The 24,112-nt window shown below is 49.7% G+C and overlaps 1 protein-coding gene across 1 annotated transcript in view; it reads left to right on the top strand.

The window, feature by feature from the left end:
• The window catches only part of GABBR2 (gamma-aminobutyric acid type B receptor subunit 2), a 341,241-nt gene that overhangs the window by 240,829 nt on the left and 76,300 nt on the right, over nt 1-24,112 (top strand). The window contains exons 8-10 of the mRNA XM_044265274.1: nt 6,399-6,459; nt 19,077-19,157; nt 22,945-23,095. Of these exons, the coding sequence (XP_044121209.1) occupies nt 6,399-6,459; nt 19,077-19,157; nt 22,945-23,095 (293 nt within the window). The remainder of the gene's footprint in view (nt 1-6,398; nt 6,460-19,076; nt 19,158-22,944; nt 23,096-24,112) is intronic.

Below are 24,112 nucleotides of genomic sequence, written 5' to 3' on the forward strand. Positions count from 1 at the left end.
ATATTTACTGTTTAATGCAGCCATTAAATACTGCATTAAACAGTAAACATGGAGACTACACACTCCACGCAATTTAGAACCATGTTGACTTTGCTCACCCTTTATCTGGTACCTGCCCTGCGCATGCCCAACCCATGTTAGCTGCCTCTCAGTGCTGGTTGGTTGAAAGCTTGTATCATAATATTGCATCATGTGTCTATCTGTTTATGTGGCTATTGCCCTATATCGTGGACATTTCATTCGTGTCTGATATTTTGCTATTCTAAACAAGCTGGACTCTTGTATTATGACTAGAAGGAAAGAGGAGTTGGTCCCACCCCTCTTGGCCGCTCTACCCCTCCATCTTCTCTTCATCTCTCCTCCCTCCATTGCACCTAGCCCTACCTTAGACCACCATTCACTCTGTGGCTGGTGACCACTGGAACCCTTTGGGCCATTTGATCACGGTCCCTCAGAAGGATGCCCCTCCATTTACTACACACCAGCAGAAGGGTGGTTTGGGGGCTTGCCATACCTCCCATCCTTCCTCTCCTCTTAATTCCCTACAATCCCATGACTCAAAACTCAATGAATGCATCAAACTTTTTTCTCCAGGCTTGGGCCTTTTCGAAGCACTTCATTTAAGAAAATATTTTAAATAGTCTGCAAAATATGACTTATTTTAGCCTAAGGCACAGGCAAATATATATATATATTTTTTTCACCTTTATAGAACATGTGGGTGGACCTACACAATTGTTTGATATTCTCTTTTAAGTCCTGCCATCCCTTGGAAAACAGAAGACAACTTCCTCTTCAAGCCTACATGATGAGGGCCTTTACCCTTGAGGGGAAAACCCGACCTGCATTCAAACCCTGGTGTTTACTCCAAGTCCTGATTATTTATTTGAGACCAGCATGGTCCCGGTTGGAGGGCTGGCAGCAGAACTGTCCAAGGTGGGTTTGGATCATCTACACAAATAGCAGTGACACATGTCAGGGCAGATCGTGTTTCCCCACAGCGCAGACCAAGCCCTCAGATGAGCGTGCATGCTCACACCTCCCAGAGACGAACACAACTGCCGGAGACAAGAGTGCGCTTAGGGACACATTAAAGACAGAAATCCTTCCCTAAAGATGCCATGATCTGAGACACTGTGTCCCTCAGGGGGCCCAGGACCCCACTCAATTGGGCTGAGATCAGCGAGTCTTCATTCTGTCCAGCCTCCAGCTCCAGCCCAACATCAGGTCATGTCCGGGGCTGGGCATCCCTGCCCTCCACCGTGAAATTGAAAGAGCCCCCCCGCCAAAAAAAATTCCGACATAGGGTTTGACCCATACAATTCATGAACTGCTATTGGCAGAGATCTTACTTGTGCTTAGTAGTGAAACATTACAAATGAACAATGGGAACAATTAATTTTTCTGAGAGCAAGCTGCTGGAATCTTTAGTGTACATTTCACTCTCCACTGATTTTCCTGCAGATTCTGAGCTGACACCAGGTGAAATTCTGCTAACTAGGATTACCTGGAGGAATTATGAGTCACCCTTTATTCGAGGCAGCTCTGCATTATGCCTTTTTCATAAATGCCTCCTTTAATGCTCACAAACAATCCTGACAAGTGGGGATCGAGCTTCCTATTTTTCAAAGAGGAGAATGGACACTCAGAAATGCTCCGTGACTATCCAGGGTCACGCTACAGGTAGTGTTGACTCTTGTCTGGTGAATGCTGAAACTGGAGTTTTTTTCCACGTGTTACATTTTTGCATTCTGAAGATTTCCCCGACAAAGAAAGGCAGCTTTCTTGCCCCCGATTCAACCTGAACCGTTCATTTGGATTGACTTTTATGAAACAGACTGTCTTCTTTGACATTAGTGATATCTCTTTCAGGGGGAAAAAAAGTTCCTTAGAAATTATCCATTTGGTGGCTTTACTTCCATTATTTTATTTGCATTCCAGATCTGCTCTGTGATCATTCTTTATAAGCTCCCTCAGAAGTTAGAATCCATTATCAATCAGCATGCTGTCGAAAAAACAGACAACCCTTCAGGCATTTCAGAAGGAGATTTAATACAAGGAACTGGTTACAGCTTTGTTGCAAAGGGTGGAGGAGCGAAACAAGAAGGTGCTGTCCTCGGAGATAAGTATTTACAGAAATGACCAAGCCCCTTGGGCTGCAGGAATAAAAAGGGAAACGGTGTGGCCACTGCCTTGGAAATGCACAAAATGCACGAAGTGGTATCTCTTCTCCACAGCGTGCTGATTGATAATGGATTCTAACTTCCGAGGCGTTTATAAAAATGACCCCAGAGCCGATTAGGAATGCAAATAAAATAATGGGGACCCAAGGGCACGGGCCTCTGAGGCTCCTGCAGCCACTGTTTCTGCTGCTCTGGGGACTCCCCCCCACAAGCCACTGAGCAGTCAGCTCAAAGCCCCCCACGCTGACAGTTGGGGGGCTGTTGGGACCCACAGACCCCTGCAGGCACTCAGAGCTCCTGCTTCTATAGCCAAAGCAGGAAAAAAAAATAGCTTTTCCCTTATGCGTACTTTTTTTTTTAAGATTTTATTTATTTATTTGACAGACAGTGATTATAAGTAGACAGAGAGGCAGGCAGAGAGAGGAAGGGAAGCAGGCTCCCTGCTGAGTAGAAAGCCCGATACGGGGCTCGTGCCCAGGACCCTGGGATCATGACCTAAGCCAAAGGCAGAGGCTTTAACCCACTGAGGCACTCAGGTGCCCCTTATATTTACTTTCTAAATCTCCCTTGAATACTTCTCATGAGCAAAACCTAAATGGAAACCATGGTGGTTTCCATGGCGGTGGGAAATGTGGATGGTGGGAAATGTGGTTTCTGGACTTTGGGCCCCTGCAACACAGAGGAGGGTGCAGAAGAGCAAGTGTGGGCTGTAAGCCAGCCGACAGAACTCAGCCACCATGCTGGCCAGAGCCACCAAACTCCCCTGCCTCGGAATTCAGCGCACCCTATGGCTGGGTTCAAGTGCACGTGCTGAGCCAGTCACAGGCCTGGGATGTCACGTGGCAAAAGCTTGAGGAACGTCATGGCATTTATATAGACATAAAGAATACGTGTGTGGGGGAGAAGGACAAAACAAACCCCACTCGAGCTGGGGTTTAAGAAGGTGAAGCCAGCCTGGCTTCCTTGGCTGAAATGCCTAGCCATGGCGGGGAAGCTGAAGCACGGGCTTCACGCAGAATCCACTGCCTCTGTTCTCACTGCCTTATCACTCCTGCAGGTGGCAAGAAAGACAGAGGCCCAGGGACCTTCCCAGGGACCTTTGATGGCAGGGGTCTTGGGTGAGGTTGCCCTGGAGACAGACTCTAAGACAAAGATTTGCACACAGGAAGCTGATGAGGAGGGGGTCTCAGAAACAAGACCTGGGAGGGAGGCAGGGTGGAAGGGAAGCATGATGTGGCAAAGGGACAAGTGAAACATTGCTGCTGTAACCATGGCCTTGGTCATCTCAGGGACCCCTGGATCCCACGGTCCTTCACGGTTGTCGTGAATTGAGGCCGGGGGTAGAACTATGTCCCTTCGTGACCTTTGGATGCAGATCATAGTACTGCTTTGCTCAACCTCTCCACCCTGGGCTCTGCACTGTGCTTAAGATCCCCTCCACAGCCCTGTCTGGCCTCCTGTCTGGCCATGACCTAGCCCTGCCCACCTGCCTGCTCCCTTGCTTCCCCGTGCCCCACCACGTGGTCCTTTCTGTTCCTGCCCTGAATCGCACCGTGCCTGGAGTGCCTCCCTCTTGCCTTGCAGCCTGTGCCTCTTCTGTCCGCCCTTCACTGAGCTCTTCCCCGACTGTGTGACAGACCCCCTCCCTCTTACTTTCTTTGGGGCACTCTGCACAAAGTAAAGTCATCTTGTTCACTTATTGGCCAACTTGTTTCATTGGTCCATCCACATCAAATACAAAGCAACTCGGACTGCAGGAATCAGCACCTAGAAATTAAGTACTTGGTTCAGAATAGGCAAATATTTGTGGAAGGGCAGAATTTCATGAAAATCATCAGACTGCCATGTGGGCTTCCTTGTTGACGTGGACTTGGTTGGGATAGCAGTCCCCATCCGGACTGCCGTGGGCAGGGGAGCAGAACCAGCATTAGCGGTCAGACCCGATGGGTGCCATGGTGACTTCTTCAGGAAGCAATCAGATGACACATCTTCCTCAGAAGGGGGCTTCCTAGAGCCTCTTGGCTGCTTCTCTACACAGACCTCCCCCCCCCCGTTAGCCCAATTACTCATCTGTGCCTCCTTCATTACCCAACGGTGAAACCCATGGTGGCTCACGTGGTTTGAGAACTCAGTCACTTGGGGGCTGATGTTTCCAAGGTGAGGACACCTTGGACAAAGACTCAACAGCTTATCCCTTTGCCAAATGACACCATGTGATATAGAAAATCTCCTCCCAAGGGTTGGAAAGCTTCCTGGAGCTTAAAATGTTTTGTTTTGTTTTGTTTTAATTTCAGCTCTCTGCTATTAAACATTTTAAAATAAAAATGACTACTGCCATTTACTGGGTGCCCGTTGTAGGTCGGGAGCTCTGCTGGGTGCGCAGGAACGTGCCTGAGGGAGCACTAAGCCAGGTTTGGGATCCTCGGACACTGGTCTCCTTCCCCTGCGTTACCTGAGATGCTTAAGGAGCTACCGTTAGGAAAAGCAGCTATCAGGAAAATAAAACGTGACAGCTCTCACTTCCAAGATGGACTAGTTGGTTTTGTTTACAACCTAAACGGAGGTTCTCATCCCCACCTCATACTCCAAGCCAGTGTCCTTCTCTCCAAGCTTTGAAGACCATTTCCTATACTTTTTCATTAACTAATGACGATTCTGCAGAATTCGTCCACATTTTATATCTAGAAGTCTTTGGAGTTCCTCAGAGCTTGGCAGGAGATGGGCAAATTAGATCCCTGCCCTCCCCCCCCACCCGCCTTTATCAAACCAAGAGGTGTCCTCCTTGTCCACCGTGTCTGTATCTTTCCCAGCTTTGCAAAGTGCTCTATTTGCATAAAAGCCTTTTGCAAGCTGTTCTGTGTTTTTCAATCATCCCTAGAAATAAAATCACAACTCCCATCTCACCTTACGCTGAGGTGTTTTCACACTCCCGGGAATTGCCTGCCGTCACCTGAATATGGAATTCGGTGGGCATTGGTTTCAAACTGATACTACGTGCAGCTGTTTACAGGATTTCAGAAAGGTGTCAAAGGGGCCTTAGAAGGTGTTTCTCCTTCTGAAAACAGGTTGAGTGAGTCTCTTTGTTCGAAAAGCCGCAGGGCCTCGGACGTTGGGTTTCCACCGAGGGATGATGTGTCTTGGCGCTTTGTTCCAAGAACTGAATGGGATGTGCTATGACCTGTTGATGCGAGAGTGTAGTGACAGTAAAGCAAGGTCCCTCTAAGACCATTGCTTTTCCTAACTGTACGTTAATGGAAAGACGGGAAGGAATTTATTTCTGGATGAGGAGCAAGATGCTGTCGTGAAAGGGCATGGGGCATTAAAATCAAACTCGGAGCGGACTCCCAGCAGCCTCACAGTGACCTAACACAGAGCGCATCACCTACCTCTCTCAGTCTCAATTTCTTGATCATACCCCTTTCCACCCGAGCTTGTCAAAAAGATTCATTGATACAATGTGTCGATTTTGTTGCACTGTTACAGAATTTTGCTGGATCCTGAATTAACAAGGAGAAGCCGCACCCCCTCTGTATGTTCCCGATTTATTTAGCCCAGCCTATGGAAGCCCCATATCAGCCAGCAAGGCAGATGCAGGAGATGATGCTGTCTGGAGGCCCTGGTGCCCCTAATGAGGGGTGCTCATCTGCCCGTGACCCTAGGCACGTCTCGCTGGCTCAAGAAGCTTCATTTTGTGCTGCCCCATAGCCCATTGATAATTGGGACTGATGTCAACACTCAGGAAGAACTTACCAAAAATATTCTCTGTCTTTAATAAAAATACTAACTGACTTCCAGTCCCCTTCTGGTCCTCACACCAAACAGCCTCAGCAGAGCCACGCATCGTAATGGGTGGGACCCAGGAGCAGAGTCAGGGCCAGGCGCCAGCACCCTGGAAGACCTTGTCCCAGCATAACACAGGACACGTGGGGGTTTCATGGATAATCGTGATGATAATGATGACGTCTAGCTCAGCTGTAATGCTATAATTCACATGTGTTGGTTCCATTATTGATTTTGTGCTCTTCCGATTAACCAAAGTCACAGCCAGTTTTAAAACAGTTAGTTTAATTTTGCATCTGCAGGCTCATGGGAATCTGGGTTTTTTCCAATATTAATAATCACACTGTACCATTTATGAATCGCAGCTGAGACCAGTGGTATTTGAGCTAATATGGTATTTCTCTTTTGTTCTTGTCTGTTTTGTTTTGTTTTTAGGGCCAAGTTGTGTTCCGGAATGGGGAGAGAATGGGGACCATTAAATTTACTCAATTTCAAGGTAGGCTTTCTGATGCTTCTTCTTTCTAGTTGATGAGTTCTATATGCGGGAAGGTCGTGTTTCTGCAATAAAATACATCCAAAAAAATGAAAGTAGCATGTTCCAATAAGAGAAAGCAGAGTCAATAGAAAACACGGCTCTGTGAGAACATCAATTTCAACTTATTTAGAATATGTTTCTCCATTGCATGACTTTGCAGACTATCCATTCTCCCCACATGACTCCGAGAGGCTTGGGAAAGTATGGGAGTGTGGGAGTTCAGTCCCCTCCAATATTCTGAGAAAGCTGCATTATTCTTGTTTTTGATGATAGAAATTTTCAAACAGACCCTAAAGTCTAGAGAACCACGTAATGAACCCCGTGTACCCACCACCTGGCTTCAACCATCATCAACATTTTGCTACTCTTGCTTTATCTTTACTTACCCACTGCCCCCCCTTTTTTTGCTGTAATGTTTAAAGCAGCTCCCAGACATTATCTCATTTCAATCTCTAAATACTGCAGTATGCATTCCTTCTAGATAAGGACTTTTCAAAACATAACCATGCTACTGTTACCCTACCTTAAACATTTAACAGTGATTCTTTATATCCTTTCACTTCTAGTCTATGTTGATCCTCTGATTATTTGCAAAATTTCCTTACAGTTTGTGGGAAAATCCACACGTCTGGTTGCTATTTCTGTTTAATCTCTTTTAACCCGTCATCATCCCCAACATGTGCTTGTAACAGGTCCTTGATTTTTTTTTTTTTTTTTTAAGAAACCAGGTCGCTTGTTGGGCTTTTCTGTTGCTTGTGTTGTCAGGGGCTCAGAAACCTTCCAGACCACATTTCTCCAGGGACAAGGTGGAAGTAGAGGCCCAGGGAGGGGGCGGGGGCTTGTCAGAGTATACAGGGCATCTGTGAGGAGTGGGGCTGGGCTTTCCCCCAGGGTAGACAGCCCCATGCAGCCCGTAGGGTCATCAGCCAGGTTGTTCGCCAAAGCCACTAGATGCATCCTCCTTCACTGAAGCATTTTTCAGCATCTGGAGGTTTCTGGAAAATCCAGAAACAAGAGCAGTGCCTTTGCGTCAGATCCCAAAGTCATCCAGGGGAAAAAGCAAGAAATGAAATCGAGTTATTCGGGTTCATTCAGACAAATCCCACCGGATTTAGATCAATGAGGAGAGGTGTTCGGTACTGTGGTGCCATAATGCAATCTTGTACATTTACCCATTCGTCTTCCTGTGGCAGGTAATTGAAACGCATGTCAGCTCTCTGGCATGCACAAAAGATGTAATTTTCGGCAAATGTAATTATTTTCCCATTTGTTAAGTCTTGCTTCTTCATTGGTTGAACCAAGTAAGCATCTTGGCAAAGATACTTACTTTTTTTTTTTTGAGTGATTGTAACTAAATTCTCTTGTCACATTTCCAGTTCTGAAATTATATCATTCTAGGAGAATATTTTATAAAATATTGATTGGCCGATCCCAGCTTACAAGTGCGTGCCAATTTTATTGCCTTTTTTCTTCATATGTTAGGATTAGACACCAACTCCAATAACTAGTTTTAGGCATTTATAAGGAAAGCAATGGACCAAATAGTAGCTCAGAGGTAGGTGGGTCTGATCTACCTTAGCTCAAGTCAGTATATAGCACATTAGGTAAGTAACTTCGCCTGTGTGAAGTCCTCATCTGTAGAACAGAAATATAATCCTACCTACCTTCTTGGAATGTAGAAAGAACTTGAGAACACATAGAAATATGTGCATGTATTTCTGGCTCAGCAAGTAGCGGCACTTATGATTAGCACCGTGTCCAAAATTATGACACTTTGCTGAAGCAAATCCAGATTTTCTCGGTGCGTTGAAACCCCCCAGGTGCCTTTATGTCTGCCTGCCCTTTATAGCTTCTCCCCACACTTAGCCATATGTTGGATATCAGACACGCCAGGGTCTCAGAGATGAACATGTTCCACCGCTTCCTGGTGTAAAGGGGAAACTGGGGCCCAGGAGAGGGAGGGAGAGGTTCCGCCCTGGGACCCAAGCTGCTGAGCCAGGACCTCAGCTCCCCACTTGTGCTCTCATGCACAACTTACCTGGGTGTTTTCCCTCACCACATCCATGCCCAGTTTTTAGTGGACATCAGACCTGGGCCTGCACATGCTCCTCTTTGTATGTTTTTCAAAACAAACATTGATCCTGTTCACAGAAGGATTCTGTGTTTCTTCGGGTCTAAAGCCACTAGAGTGCTGGGGGCATGTCCATGTCCTCACAAGAGTTAGTTTTCCAAATGTAGAGAATCTCAGAGGTGCAGGCCTGCCAGGATGGAGTGGCATTGAATTATCGAACAGGCTGACCAGCCTGAAGGGTGCCTGGTTATCATCTCATTTCACAGAGAGGAAACGGAGGCCCAGACTGGGGAAAGTACTTGCTGTCGGGGAGACCCTGACTCACCATGGAGTGGCGCGTTCATTCCATCTCTTCTCTGGGCCCATGCTTCCCTGGGCTGGTCCAGACTCTGTTTCCTGGGACTTTTCCAGGATTTTCCCCAAGAATTGCCTTATACCATTGGCTTTTCCAAAAGGCCTCTAAATAGAAGGGCCATGTTGTTTTCTGGCATGTCCTCCACACCATCTCTCTCCCTGTCGGCTTCTCTCTTCCTCACCTCCTGCCCCATCTTTAGAGGGGACAGGGAATAGCAGGGCTCACAGCACAGCTGGCTCGCAGAAAGCCAGCCCCGGCCGGCGGTGGGGGCTGCTCTGAGACATGCACCCAGGCTGTCTCAAAGCTCACTAACCTGATCTTGGAAGCTGGCCCATCCCAACCTTCCTCTGAAGACCTCACGAGATGCTCTTTCCGTCCTCATTGGTGCAGAGTTCCCGGGGCCTTCTGAAATCTTATCTACCACATAGGAAACATCTCCTCGGAGGCTCTGTTAATTCCTTTGCAAAACTAAAACAAATGAGTTGGAAACAGAGATTTTAGAAGACTAAAAAGGGAGCCAAAAAGCCTGGTCCTGCACTTTTTAACTCCAAGACTGTAGGGTAGCACAAATGCCTGGCACTCAGCTGGCCTCCGGGACAAGTTTATTGATTTAATCTGGAGGCAAAAGACCTGGGTTCAAGTTCTGGCTCTGAAACTCAGCAGCAGTGTAACCCTGGGCAAGTTACTTCATCTCCCTAAGCTGCAGCTTAATCCTCTGGAGAATGGGATGGCACTAATGCCAACCCTGCCCAGCTCCTGGGGCTGGGGAAAGGACCAAATGAGATTTAGCCCCATAGCCTCTCAAGTGGTGGGAAGCTCGTCACATTTTGACATGATGCTTGGCTCTTGGCCAGCTCTTGGTGATGCTTACTGGATTCATTGGTGATAGCACTTGTAGCAATTTAAGAACGGCTTCATTTATTTGTGGTTTCCAGTGACGTCTGGCAAACAGCAGTTAGCCTTGACAACAAGATGGCGGCCATTGTCGCTTCAGGCTGGAGCAACTGCCTATCTCGTAAACTTAGGAGTGCTGGACGAACAGAACTATTCTAAAACGATGTGCCAGGGTTAGCCCCTTGGCCCCTCTTGAGACTGAGGCATTTTTAATCCAGGGAGGGCTTCAGAACCCTAAGAATAACCTTCCTCATCCCCAGCTTCCCTCCATTTACTTCGTTTTCAACGGTTCCCAAAGCTTTTAACTCCCAGCAGGACAATGTAGAAAGGTGGTGGATGCTGTCTGTGACACATCCATACTTCCCAAGCATCCACAATTCCAGAACCAATGCTTCATGGAAAGCACCAGCACCCCTCACCCTGTGCAAGGAGTAGGCCATATGTCCAAGAGAGTTGGTGCTTCCAGGGACAGCCTTGGGCCAGGGAGGAGAGAGAAGCAGAGGATAAACCACCCAGCAGCCTTCCCTCTTGGGTGGGACAACCGCAAGGTGTTCTCCTCTGCCTCCGGGAGTCCCCAGTAGGATTGTGCCTCAGTTACCTACCCAGAAACCTGCTCATGAATACCCTGGTACTGACTCCCTTCTTTTCCCTGTCTCACCTCCCCACACCTCTTCAGGGGGCCCCAAGACCACCTCCCAAATCAGTTCCGTGCCCTCCTACTCGTGTCTCGGGTGCAATTCTGAGTGACCCACCTGTGGTCAGAAGCAGGCATTCGAATCCTGTTGGCCACACACCTAGGGCGAAATAGGGCCAAGGCCTAAAACTGCTCCCAACTCCACCTTCAGCTCCCCTCACCCCTCCACCCCTGCCGGCACTGACTCCCAGTAAACCACGTGTCCGTGAGCATGAATGCCAGGGAATTGGCTTCTTTTCTTCCCCTCAAGAGAAGAAAGAATCCATGTTCCTGCCGAAGTCTAAACACGGTTCAGAATTTGCAGCAGGGAAGGAAGTTGAGCGAAGCCATGATTAGAGCCTTGTTTGTGCTGCGCTTCTGGAGCTCTCAGCATCTGCGCGTTCACCCGCTCGCCGGCCCTGCCTTCATTAGGCCTGTTTGTCAGCATCTCGGCGAGCGATAATGTGCTTGCGTTCCGCATGGCTTCTGGGCCACAGAGAGGGCTCAGACTTCGGACTTTTCTATTCCAGCACCTGACTGGAAGGCACGGGGTCTTCCTTTGCTCCAGCGGCACAATTGCCATTCAGCAGGTACCTAGTGAGCTGTGGGTTTGTCTCCCCCACTCCCCACCGTTTGCAGACATTAATTACCGTTTGGTCTTTGGGGTAACAGATACGGTTCTATTCAGTGCACATTTCCTGAGCATCTGCCAGGCGCTCTACCAAGTCCTGTGAGGGAAGCCAAGTTGAATAAGATACAGTCCCTGCCCTCCGGGGGCCTCATAATTTCTCTGGCCAAGTGCCAGGGTCTATAAAAGCAGGAAGATGATTTCCCAGAACCGACTAGAAAACTTTCGGAGCTAGTCTGACCCGAGTTTGAGATGCTTGAGGCTGGTTTTTAATGTCCTTTTCCTTCTGTCGAGGTCAAGGCATGTTTTGTTGCTCCCTTCACCTGGCCATAGGTCTGGAAAAGCCAGGTAGCCCGACGGCCTTGTGACTTGATGTAATTAAGAGAGGAGACAGGCCACTGAACCACGGGAAACCCTGGCAGGGTTGTGGTTCAGCAGGAATGGAAGGATGCAGGTGTATGTGGACTCTTTGAGACTGGGAGCCTGACCCCGACTCTTCCTAGCCTTCATGATCAAGGGCTCATGTTTCAGAGAGCCCAAGGAAAATAGCCTGAATGACAGAATTAGCTAGCAGACCTTGTGTTTCATTGAGCCATAGAATCTCCATGTTGAAGGGAGCCATGACTCTCTTTTGAAAGATTACCTCTCCTTGAATGCCTCCAGTGACGGGGAACTCATCTCCTTGCATGTAAATGAGCTTTGAAGTATATGAGCTTTGAAATGGGCATGTCTCTTCCTTACTAGCTAGGCACTGTGGCTTGATCTCTCTAAGACCACCATTTCAGCATTCAGTTTAAAAATAGTAAAATTAAAGGGGATCACTTTCTTTGCCTTGAGGGATAGTGAGAATTCCATGACATGAAGCTACAAATGGTTCAGTGACTAGCACAGAGAAGGGCATGGCAACCGTGGGCTTCCTTCTCCTCTCCTGGTCACTCATGATCATAACCCCCAATCCGCACCCTCCCCACCAGAATTTCTTGAGAGAAGTACCACCTTACTTCCTTAGGATACATTTCACTCTCCTCATTTCACGAGACCCTGTCATCACTGACCCAGGAAAGCCCCTCTTGATTGTCTGTGCCCTCTCGCAAGCATTTCCTCTCATCCTGCAGAGAAAGGCCAACACTCTAAGCATTTAAGGCATGTATTGTGTTGGTTTGTCCTTACAGAAGGTGGATTGCTGTTTTGTATGCATATATTTTTATTTCTGTCAGTGCAGCTGGATTGTATATCTTCTTCTATTTCTTTCTCTCCCTACCCCCACCCAGTGCTTTGTTTTTTTCGAGATGCTTCCATGTTCCCGTGTACACATCTGAGCCATGCCTTGCACTGATCATGCTTTACCCACCCACTCTCCCAGTGGCAGATACCCAGGCCCCCTTCAACTCCCTACCTATAGAAATAATGAGTGTCCTTGTACTTGTCCCTTATGAACTCAGCTGAGCATTTCTTTAGGACAAATGCCCAGGAGCAGAACCGTTGGACGGGAAGGTGTGTGAATACTGCACATGCCTGTGACCTGCCAGGTGGCTCTTTCAAAGCCCACACCTGTCTCCACTGCCACCAGTATGGGGATTCCCATGTCCCTTCTCCCACCAATACTTCAAACCCCGGCTTGCTCATTGTTTGCCAGTCTAAAGGTATAAAGTAGTATCAGTCGTTTTAAATATCATTTCTCTGATTACTAACAAGGTTTGGGTATCTTTTCCTGTGCTTGTCAGCCATTTGTTGATCTTTCTGATCCTTTGACCTTTTATTTTGAGGGTACTGTCTTCTCCTTGTTGACTTGCTAGAGTTCCTTATGTACTCCACACTTGATCTTAGCCAAAAGGCCGAGAAGTGATCCTCCTTATGTACTCCAAACAGTAGTCCCCTTTTACCTTTAGGCTTTGCACATACCTTCTCCCACTCAGTCGCTTGTCTATAGACTTAAAGTCCTTGTTGAACAGAAGTTCTTAATTTCAAGGTGGATAAATTCCTCTTTTCCTCGCCCCATGCTTTGGGCTTTTGAAGTTTCTTAAGAGTCATTTCCTGCCACCTGCATGCCAGGGCCTGATGGGGCACAGAGGGTGCTGGGCTGGGTAAGACCGCTCCTGGTCCCGGGGGGAAAAGACACAGGACCCTGAGTGGGTGAGACACATGATACGGGCATTCAGAGGAGAGACACTTGGTTCCGCCTGGCAGTTTCTAGGAAGGCTACCTGGGAGAGGCAGCATCTGAGTTTTCTTTCCTATTCCTGAGTTTGGGATTCTGAAGGGCCAGTGTGAAGTTAGTCAAGAAGAAGAGACAAAAGGCGCTCTAGATGCAAATAATCTGTTGTGTTTATGTGTGTCCTGCGTACCCCCAGATACTCAGCTTTTGCTTCTGGCCTGGTTCACCTAAGTCAGTGGACAAATCTACCCTTAGCAAGGTTATTATATTCCCAAGCCCTCTGGCCAGTGTCCACCTGGCCTGTTAAAAATTCCCAAACATCCATGAAACAAGATGGGATAGGGAGGGAGACAAACCATAAGTGACTCTTAATCTCACGAAACAAACTGTGGGTTGCTGGGGGGAGGGGGGTTGGGAGAAGGGGGGTAGGGTTATGGACATTGGGGAGGGTATGTGCTTTTGGGTAAATTGGAAGGGGAGGTGAACCATGAGAGACTATGGACTCTGAAAAACAATCTGAGGGGTTTGAAGTGGCAGGGGGGTAGGAGGTTGGGGTACCAGGTGGTGGGTATTATAGAGGGCACAGCTTGCATGGAGCACTGGGTGTGGTGAAAAAATAATGAATACTGTTTTTCTGAAAATAAATAAATTGGAAAAAAAAATTCCCAAACAAAGGTCAATGATGTTAATTTGTTACAAACGTGACAGTGACATACTGTTTATGGAGACAGAGAAGAGCGTGTGCGGGATTCAGGCCCAGGAGTGCTGCTCAGCTCTGCTCCTCACCCGGTGACAGGAGAGTCACCCTATGGGGCCTACCCACAGGCAGTGACCAGACCAGGGATCACTCCTGAGGAAGGGCTGGCGACCCGGAGAAGAGCAGAATCAAAGCCCGTGACTGCCACATTCCCACTGGACGACCACCAGGAGTGGGCGTCCATGTGGTTTGAGGCCCCCAGGCACATGCGGGACCCCTGAGGCAGGTTTTCAAAGCACTTGCAGAATCGTCAATCGAGAGGCGGAGGCCACAGAGATCTCCCTGTCCAGGCCGCTCACTTTAGCAAGGCCCAGGCAGACGCCGGGGCTTCCTGGGGGCTCCTCACTGAGGTGACAGCAAAGCCGGGACGAGCTCCAAGGCTCCTATCTACCCGCCAGAGCTCTTCCTTCTCCCTGACTTTGGGATTTTGTTGGGGGGCCTAGAGTGGAGTGACTGCTCAGCACTTTGTACTTTTGTTGGGTCAAGACCATGCTGTGTGTTAGACCTCAGAGTCACACGTGGAGTCTATCTCTTTGTAACCATTAAACTTTAAAGACCACATATACCGACCTCTGTTCTGATCTAGAGCTAGCTGAGGAAAAATGGACAGTTAGCGGTGAGGGGACTAGAACCCATGTAGCAGGCTATGAGCACCCCACTAGTGCAGGAGGTCGGTGACCCTGTCACTGGCTCCCTGCCCCACCCCCACCCCCACCCCCAGCCCCCGCCGGGATTGCAGTTCCAGAAGGAGACAGAATCACTGACGGAAGCGATTTCCCAGCCGTCTCGTGGATGCGCTCAGGCCCACCGCCAGTGAATATTTTCAGACTGGACTTTTTTTGGCAGCCTAATTTTCACCAATAGGACCTATTTCCTTTACGTATCATCCAAATCTAAAACTTGAAATAAAGAATGCGCTTTTGAAAGAGAACCCTTCTTTTTGCCCCACAATGAGGAAGCAGCATATTGTTCTGCGGGAGAGGGGCTCTCTGTTCCACACTATTTTTAGCCTCTTAGCACAGAAACCGTCAGCACTGAAGGGCCTTCAGTCAAATCTAGCGGTCCTCAACCCTGGCTGTTCATCAACTTGAGCTTAGGGCACTTTTGAAAATACTGCCCAGAACCTACCCCTCAACCCCCCCAGAGGTTCAAATAGAATGGGTCCATATTAGGACTCCGACATATGTATTTTCCAGCAGTTCCCAGGTGATACTGATGCCCGCCAGGGCTGAGACCCGCTGGAAGCCCTTCTGTGCAATTTGCCTTTGGAGAAACTGAGGCCCAGAGAAAGGGGTGGTCTGTCCGGGGCCAGACAGTGAGTGGCAAGCTGCCCCAGAATTGAGGGGCAGGGAAGCAGCCCTCTGCTCAAGTCCTTCATCCACCCCCACCCCCTGGTGGGTCTTTCTAGTCTGTCCCCTGGCCCATAGTCTGCAAGGCCCAGTCCATGTCCATTGGGTGGTTAACGTTGTTTGCGAGTTAACAAGGAACCCAAGAGTTAAGCAGTGAGTATTGGGTGCCTATCATGGTCACCACTGGCTGGGCCATGGAAGAACACAGAGGACCCCATCCTTCTAATTTCAGATACAGGAGGGGTCCTGGGTAGAGGATGGGGGCAAGACTCGATGCTACCTAGGGACACCAGAGGCAAGCCTTCAGGTCCCACCTAGGAACTAACGTCTGATAAGAATCATAAGGCCTGGGCACATGTATGACACAGCTCCAGCACCAGGAGCTGTTACCCAGCCCTCAGCCCACAGCAACTGAGGGGCTCAGAGGGGAGCAGTACTCAGGGAAGGCTTCCTGGAAGAGGTGGGTGTAGGGTTGGGCCATGTTGGTAGAGGGAGGAGAAAGCCACTTTCCAAGCAGAGGGACTGTTCTGGGGAAACCATGGCAGTAAAAAACAAACAAACAAACAAAAAACCTAGGGAGTATTTGGGGACCTAGCGAATAGCTCAGTTGCTTTTATCATGAGGCCAACTACAATTTATCGAACACTTACTGTTAGTTAGTCTGTAAGCCAGAAACTGCCTGTATTCTCCTCTTTAATCCTCATGTCCACTTAGAAACTTCCTATTTTCCAGCTACAGCTACCTGCTAACAAAGGGCATGCTGGAGGGAAAAAGTACCTGCAAATGAGAATAATTTTATCTGCCTGGTGGAGGCTGGGAGAGTCTCTAAACTACAATGTCAGAAATTATGATTATTATTATTATTTTTTGATCTTTGTATCTCCAGCCCGGAGCCTGGCAGATTAATAGGCACCCAGTCAATGTTTGTTGAATGAATGAATGAATGAATGAATGAGTGAGTGAGAAGGGATTTAGCAGCAGCATTCCGCAGCGCCCAGATGTCCAAGGCCACCTCGGTCAAGGATGAGAACAGAACCTCATCTTCCACCACCCACACTGCTGCTTTTGAGGGATTCTTTATGGGGAAGTACCTGGGGCTGGGCAGGGCATGCAGTAGGCACTCCATAAATGTGGGCCGAGCAGAGCTGTTCAGCATGGGTGGTGAAAGTGGGCTGAGTTCAGAGCCCAGTTCAGAAGCCCACTTGGCCGCTGTCTGCACATGGCTCTGAGTGCTTGCTCAACCGCCATGAGGCTCCTCCCTCATCTACAGACGGGGGCCAGTTATGCCCAGTTCACGGTTTGCCAAGACCTTCAGTGCAAGAACATGGGCAGCACCTGCGAGCACCCCCAGGGAGGGACTCTGGTGATGATGGCTGTCTTGAGAAGCCGAGGATGTGCGCCCCAGCCAGTCGGCAGTGCCGGTGCCACGGGACAGTCCATCAGGGTGGATGAGTCAGGGGGACAGGCTGTGTGGCTGGGGCACAGTGGGGTGCCAGCCACATCACTTCCCAGTTCCTGGTGATTTGTTCCAATCAGCCTGCATATTTCATGAGCTGCCTCCCCACGCCAGATAAATAAATCACGGCTTCCTCCTCTGAGTGGCAGGAGCTGACTAGGGTTGAGGACTTCAAAAGGCCGGAGCAGGGATGCTGGAGCTCCCAGCAGAGTCTGCTAATGTGACATTTAGGAGCTGTGACCCAGGCAAGCGACACCACCTGCACGGGGGGCAGGGAGACCATTATGGTGGGGAGGAGGGGAGAAGGAAGTGAATTTTACAGTCCTGTTTTCCACCCCACCATCCAAGGAACATAGGCAGAAGTGTGGCCTATGGGATTCCCTGTGCTGCTTCCTGAATGTTGATAAGGGATCAGCGGCGCATCTGCATTTCTGCAAAGAAATTCACTTAGAGCAGGAGCCCCAGCCAGCCAGCGGTTCCTCTGGGAGCACGTTTGGAATTCCTGCAGCTGTGTCACTCAATAACCCCTGGGCATTTGCAGGCCCAGCATCTGCAGCTCTGGGGACCCTCTTGCCCTGCGGGTGGGCACATGGGCAGGCCACTCTGTAGTTAACACACAGGCGGCACCCTTGGCCTGCGGAGGCAGCAGCTTGGAAGGGACTGTCACTGCTCAGCGATCCCATTTGAGGCAGCCCCATGTCGGTGAGGAGCATGGGCTGCGGGAGACATCCCGGGTTTGAGACCAGGCTTTGCTCTTAAAATCGGTGGGGCAGCCGGCAGCCCAAGCACCACCTGCTGACCTCAGTTTCCTCGTCTGTACAGTGGCACTGAAACCACCAGCCACAGCGGTGAGAACTGAACAAGAAAAGGCACAGAAAGTTCCTAGCACAGATCCAGGCACACTGTCAAGAATCGGTGGTTCTCCCCGCCCCCTCCCCAGCCCTGTCGAAGCCTGTTTGGCCCTGGTGGCTTTACCCTCTAGTTTCACACCCCTTACCTTTGGTCCTGTTTCCCCAAACCTGCTTTGTCTGTGGTCACTAGTCCCCCCACATACCAAATCCACTGACCCCTTGCTCAAGGGGCTTGTTTTTCTAGTCTCTTAGTGACATCTGACACAGCTGGCCAGCTCCATTGTGAAATTGTCCCTTTCCTTGGCTCCCTTGATGCCCACTCTCTCCTTCCATCCTGCTCCTGGCACCCTGGCCAGTCCTTCCCAGTCTCCTTGCAGCATACTTGCCCCACTCAACCCCCGCTCCCTGGGAAAGGTTGGCACTCCCCAGGATTCTGCCCTGGGTCCTCTCCCCTCCTTGACACTGTCCCAAGGAATCTCCTTCCTGCCCCCTGCTCCAACTCCCAGTTTCTATGCCGATGGCCCCAGGTCTCTTCCCAGCCCAGACCTCTCCCCTGTCTGCAGACCCAAGGACATCTCCATCCTCATGACCCATGAGTACGTCAGGCTTAGCTAATGCTAACTCCACCTCGGAATGCATTAATAGGAATATAATGTGCAAAATGAAGGAGGGGATAATCCCTTGTACTCGCTGCTGACCAAGGTCCTGCCTAAAGAAATATGTTGGTCAGCCCTTGACCCTACACTCTCTCAGACACAATGACATTGTATGATGTGGCCCAAGAAGAGACCTGGAGGGGGCAGAATAGAAATGATATCCTGTAAGAGGAGGTTGGGGTCTGGCACCGGGGAATGATCTATGTCTTCAAGTCTCTAGGACTGTCTTGGAACAGAGGGAGCAGAAGCTATCTGTGTGGCCCTAGATGATAGAGCCAGATACCAGGGGAAAGTTACAAAGAGACCATTCAGCTCAATGACCAGGAAGGACTTGGTAACAGACAGAAAGTCCAGTTATGAGGGGAATGGGCCCCCATCCACGAGGTACACAGCAAAGAGGGCGGTAACCAGTGGATGAGATGGTGTAGGAGGGCATCTGTCCCACCCCAGATCCATCGCAGGTTTTCCGATTCTACCTGGAAAAGGCCCTGGGGCAAAGGAAAGTGTGTGAGAACATAGCCAGCGCAAGAGCTGGGACGGGAGCAGCCATCCACAGGCGTGGGACTCCATCTACCTGGCCACTGTCTCTCTCCTTTTTTTTTCTTTTTTTTTTTCCTTTTTTTAAAAAAATTTTTATTTATAGTGGTGGGTATTATGGAGGGCACATATTGCATGATGCACAGGGTGTGGTACGTAAACAATGAATTCCAGCCACTGTCTCTTGCTCCCCGCAGACAGCAGGGAGGTGAAGGTGGGAGAGTACAATGCTGTGGCCGACACACTGGAGATCATCAACGACACTATCAGGTTCCAAGGTAAGACAGGTGGGCTTCTCAGAGGAGGGGGCCTGCTCTGTTTCTCCCAAGATCAGATACTGACTGAGGGTTGGGGATAAGCTCAGAGTCCTTCGCTTCCTAGAGAAGAGGGAACCTCCTTTTGTCTCAACATATATACTCACTGAGCACAGAGTCCCCCTCACTCACATGGGAACTGGGTTCCAGCTCCTGGGATGGGTCACTGAAATTTGCGTGGAGTGCTGTCTCTTACCCAGGCATCTGCATTTAAACCAGTCCCTAGCCAGGAGTAACTCTGTTTAAATGTGACCCAGGTAGTCTAGCTCTGTCTGCTCCTGTGAGAAGTGACTTGTTTGGGTTCGTAATAAATCCTGTCCACCTGCTGGTCTTCCTGAAGATCATTCCCTCCTCTTCTGCTGAAGAAACCCTCCTTAACGTCTAGAACGAGAGCAGATGACACCTCTTCTGTGCAGCCTTCCCTGTTTGCCCCCAGCTGAGCTTATGGTTCACTGCCTAACTTTCACAGTGTTTGTCTCTGCCTTCCCCATAGTCACTGTCTTTTGCCTGGCAATTTCTAGGTCGTTTGACCACGAGCTCCCTGACTTTAAACCCCTGATACCAGCTGGGGTCTGACACATGTTCAAGGTTCATATTTGATGAGAAACGAAACACGTGACTGATCAAGGGGATGACTGGGTGCGTGAATAAATGAATGAATGGGGGTGCCTATGAGTCAATAAAGTAGGGGTGGGTGGGTGGGTGGACAGATGGACGGACAGACGGATGGGTGGGTGGTGGATGAGTTGAACCCATCTTAATTCCTGCAAGCGCATTCTGCTCTCAGCAGCCAAGGTGCCCTGCCCGTCACACTAAGCTGAAGATTCTCCACCTCTGCTCAGAGCCCTGCCCGTCCCCATTGCTCAGCTGCAGGCCTCACTCCATGGAATCAGCTCAGGACCTTCCCATCTCTCTGCCTCTTCTTTCAGATCTCCCCACAGCCAAACTGATTACAGTTCCTTAAATAGGCGAGGACACCACCGTGCCTTTGCCCCTGATGGGCCCTCTGCCCCAAATGCCTTTTTCTCCTTGGCTTCCTTGTGGCCAGCCAATTGTTCATCTTCTGAGGACCAGCTCTCCCATCTGTAGCCTTTCCAGACTCCGTCAGGGAGAACTGCACTCTTCTGTCCGCTTCAGGCTCAGGCGTCTCTGTGCCTGACGTTATCAGCCACCTGGACCCTGCCTTTGGAGGCAGTTTGCACGATCGTTAGAGCACAGGGCTCAGTTAGGCAGGTCTGGGTTCAAATCCTGCCAGCTTTGCCACTTACTAGCCATAAAAGTCACTTAGCTCTTAGAAAGCAGTTGCCTGTCTATAAAATGGGAATAATCTTCTCTACCTGTGAGGCTGTTGGATGAATCAAATGAGAAACTCTCTATAAAGGGCTTAACCCATCGTAAGCATTCAGTAAACATGAGATTGCTTCTTACTGCCTTTTTCTTTTTACATGTCTAGTGTGTAAGTTCCTTGAGGACAGAGGCTGTGTCTTGGTTGACTTTGGATTTTATTTATTTATTTGAGAGAGAGAAATCTCAAATAGATGGAGAGGCAGGCAGAGAGAGAGAAGGAAGAAGGCTCCCTGCTGAGCAGAGAGCCCGATGCGGGACTCGATCCCAGGACCCCGAGATAATGACCTGAGCCGAAAGCAGCCGCTTAACCCACTGAGCCACCCAGGCGCCCCTTGGTTGACTTTGAATCACTGGTGCCCAACACCAGACATGACAGGTAGAAAGTGATCATTAAGGATGACTGGTCATCGTTAGTGATGACGAATGAAGGTGTAGTGTTGGATGACGGAATAGTGCAGAACAGACGAGTAACGAGTGAATGGGCAGGGTGAGGAGCAGGAAAGAAAACTCAAGGTGGTCACTGCGGATGCTTCTGATAAGTCATGACCAAGTGGCTTCTGAAACATCTTAGTTAAGGTGCATTGTGTGTGGCGGCACCATTTTGGTGGGGGGGGGGGCTGGTAGGTAGAGTAAGGAAGAGGAGATATGGTCAGTTTCCTGATGTTGTTTCTTTTTTTTTTTTTTTAAAGATTTTATTTATTTATTTGACAGAGAGAGATTACAAATAGGCAGAGAGGCAGGCAGAGAGAGAGGAGGAAGCAGGCTCCCCGCTGAGCAGAGAGCCTGATGCGGGACTCGATCCCAGGACCCTGAGATCATGACCTGAGCCGAAGGCAGCGGCTTAACCCACTGAGCCACCCAGGCGCCCCCCTGATGTTGTTTCCACGTGAACAGCGAGTGGTCATACTTGTCGTGGACCCATTGGTCCAACCCTCAGCCATTTTCTCAATGCCCAGAGAGGGGCTTGTTCCCAGCCAGTTCCCAAACAGTGTTTGGGAACCAGAAGACACTTGAGCTAACCTGATGCAGCCAGAGGTTCTCTTGGGGGTGAGGGGGACAGGTAGGGAGGAAAATGGAAGAATGGAGGAATAAGGATTCACATGAGGAGCTTTCACTTCTAGAAGCAAGAAATGGTGTTACTTCATCCACCTTGTGTCTGCGTTTGCCCTGATTTTCAGCCCTTGAAGCCACTCCTTAAAAATATTCCTTTACATGGAATTGCTTGAAACTTTTACATTTAACCATGCCAGCAGGTTCCCGGCTGTTTTCGAACCCGGCAGCTTCCCTACTTTGATGGTTCAAACTCTTCTTATCCCCTGAATGTTTCCAAACACATCTGAACTTGCTAGGAGAGTTTTTGAAACACAGATGTTCAGGGAGGGGGATCTCCATCCCTGCTGTCTCACCTGCCCATCCTCCGCTTGTCTCCTGGGAACGGAGGTGTGTCAGAGGCTGGCCCCAGGGCATAGCTATGGTGGGTCTCCATGACCCCTGCCTGGGGCTCCCCGGGCTCCCCACTTTCCCTATTAGAGAAAAAAAGCCCCAGTGTTCCAGAGTTCCACAGCAGAAGCCTGACTTGAAATAGCAGCTGAGAGGAAAGGGATTTAGAAGAAGTGGGGCGAGGTGGGACGCGTGCCTACAGCCCTCCTCCCAAGCCAGCCTGGATACAGTTTTGCCAGTGACCAAAAAGATGAGTTTTCTCTGAGGCCCTCAGGGCTCCCCTAGGTTCCCGGTGCCCTTGGAGAATGAGCAGGGACAGCTCTGCAGTCACATAGAGAAATGGAATCCCACAGTTCTTGTCCAGTCCTGGCACGACAGGGAAGGGGAGGCATGCCAGTAGCTTCTGCCTCCCACAGTTAGTGAGGCTTATGAAAATGGAAAACCAGAAAGAGCTTTTGTAACATCATGACCTTGAAGCAGAAAACCCATGCCCAGAGACATCTACTTCTCCGTGAAACTGACAGGCAAGGCATCTGCCCTACTGAGGGTGGTCATTATCATGTGTCAGAGCAGAGACCTTGAGAGCCCAAGCCAGGCTCCTCACCCCCAGCGGCACCCAGTAGGTCCCACTCACAGCGTCCAGCCGTGTGCTTTCTGAGCTGCTGTTACCTTTGGGGACAAGTGGGAATGGTTTTTCAACAGGGTAATTAGACCAAATCAAATTCTAGTCTTTTAATGGCTATTAAATGCATCACAAATTCCTTATTGATTCTATTTAGAGAAAGAAGTAAGTCCTAGCTGAGGCTTCCTGCTGGTAGACTGGCCAGCCACTGGGGCTCTCTTACCCAGTAGCTGTGTCCTGCTCAGAGGTTGTGCACAGGTGTCAGATGGCAAGACCTGCCAACCGAGATGTTCTCCTGACCGTGCACCAGGCTCCACTGATGTCTGTTCCTCGACATTCTAGGATCCGAACCACCAAAAGACAAGACCATCATCCTGGAGCAGCTCCGAAAGATCTCCCTACCTCTCTACAGCATCCTCTCTGCCCTCACCATCCTGGGGATGATCATGGCCAGCGCTTTCCTCTTCTTCAACATCAAGAATCGGAATCAGAAGTAAGCCACTCACACCCTCCTCTTGGATGATGCATTCTGATTGACAAACCTCGTGGATCAAGTGTAGGGGCATCACGTGATCGATGCACCAGGGGCACGGGAGATGTTTTCGGGGCAATTTTCTAAAGTGATTGTTTGGTCCCTGGGATGTGATTAGATGTTCTATGGAATGTACATAGGTGCATAGCCATGCACAAACACACATGCCCACACACACACACACACACACACACGCAGGCAGGCAGGGCTGCGGGTTGCACAGGAGGGATGGGTTAAATAAACTCCAAGGATCTGAGTCGCTGGCCTCCTCAGAACTTTGGCTATGCTCCCGTACTTTCTACCTGTCCAGGAGATAAAATACAGAAGCGGGACTCCCCCAGAGTCTTGGCTCCTCCCACAGTGGGAGTGGCTTCTCTCACAGTGGGAAGCAGTGCCTGAGGTAGTCGCTGAGTTCAGGAAGGGGCACCCCCCCTCCCTGGCCCTGGGCAATATTTACAGCCCGAGAAGCTCCTCCCTCACATCATTCTTGCTAGGACCCTCAAACAACTCCCCCTGATTCACAGAAGAGAGTACAGAAGCCCAGTGACAGAGGGAGGACCACTGTCCGAGGCCACACTGCTGTGTGTGGCTGAATCTGTCCCCTGGGTTTCTGGCTTTGATTTCTTTTTTACCACACACGCTCTTCACTCTCTGGAGGAGAGCAGCTCACAGCCTGAGTTATTCTGGTCGGTCGTGGGTAGAACAGGCCACCGCACAGGCGATGGTGTTCACTGAGCACGACCAGCTTCTGTGGTTCCCAGAGCAAACCCCTGGACCCGACTCCCTGGGTTGCTGGGGAGCCACTGAGCAGGGGCTCAGAGAGAGGCACAGCCTCGATGACATCGAGCCCAGAAGCCACACTGTGTGACCTTCCTGGCTGCCAGGAGCAAGTCTGATTTCACAGAGAACGGGGTTGTTTTCTTTTTTCTCTTCCTGCTTGCAAAGGAAGAACTTGGAGGCTCTCTATTTCTTTGTTGT

Source organism: Neovison vison, chromosome 9 (genome assembly GCF_020171115.1).
Source record: "Neovison vison isolate M4711 chromosome 9, ASM_NN_V1, whole genome shotgun sequence".
NCBI lineage: Eukaryota > Metazoa > Chordata > Mammalia > Carnivora > Mustelidae > Neogale > Neogale vison.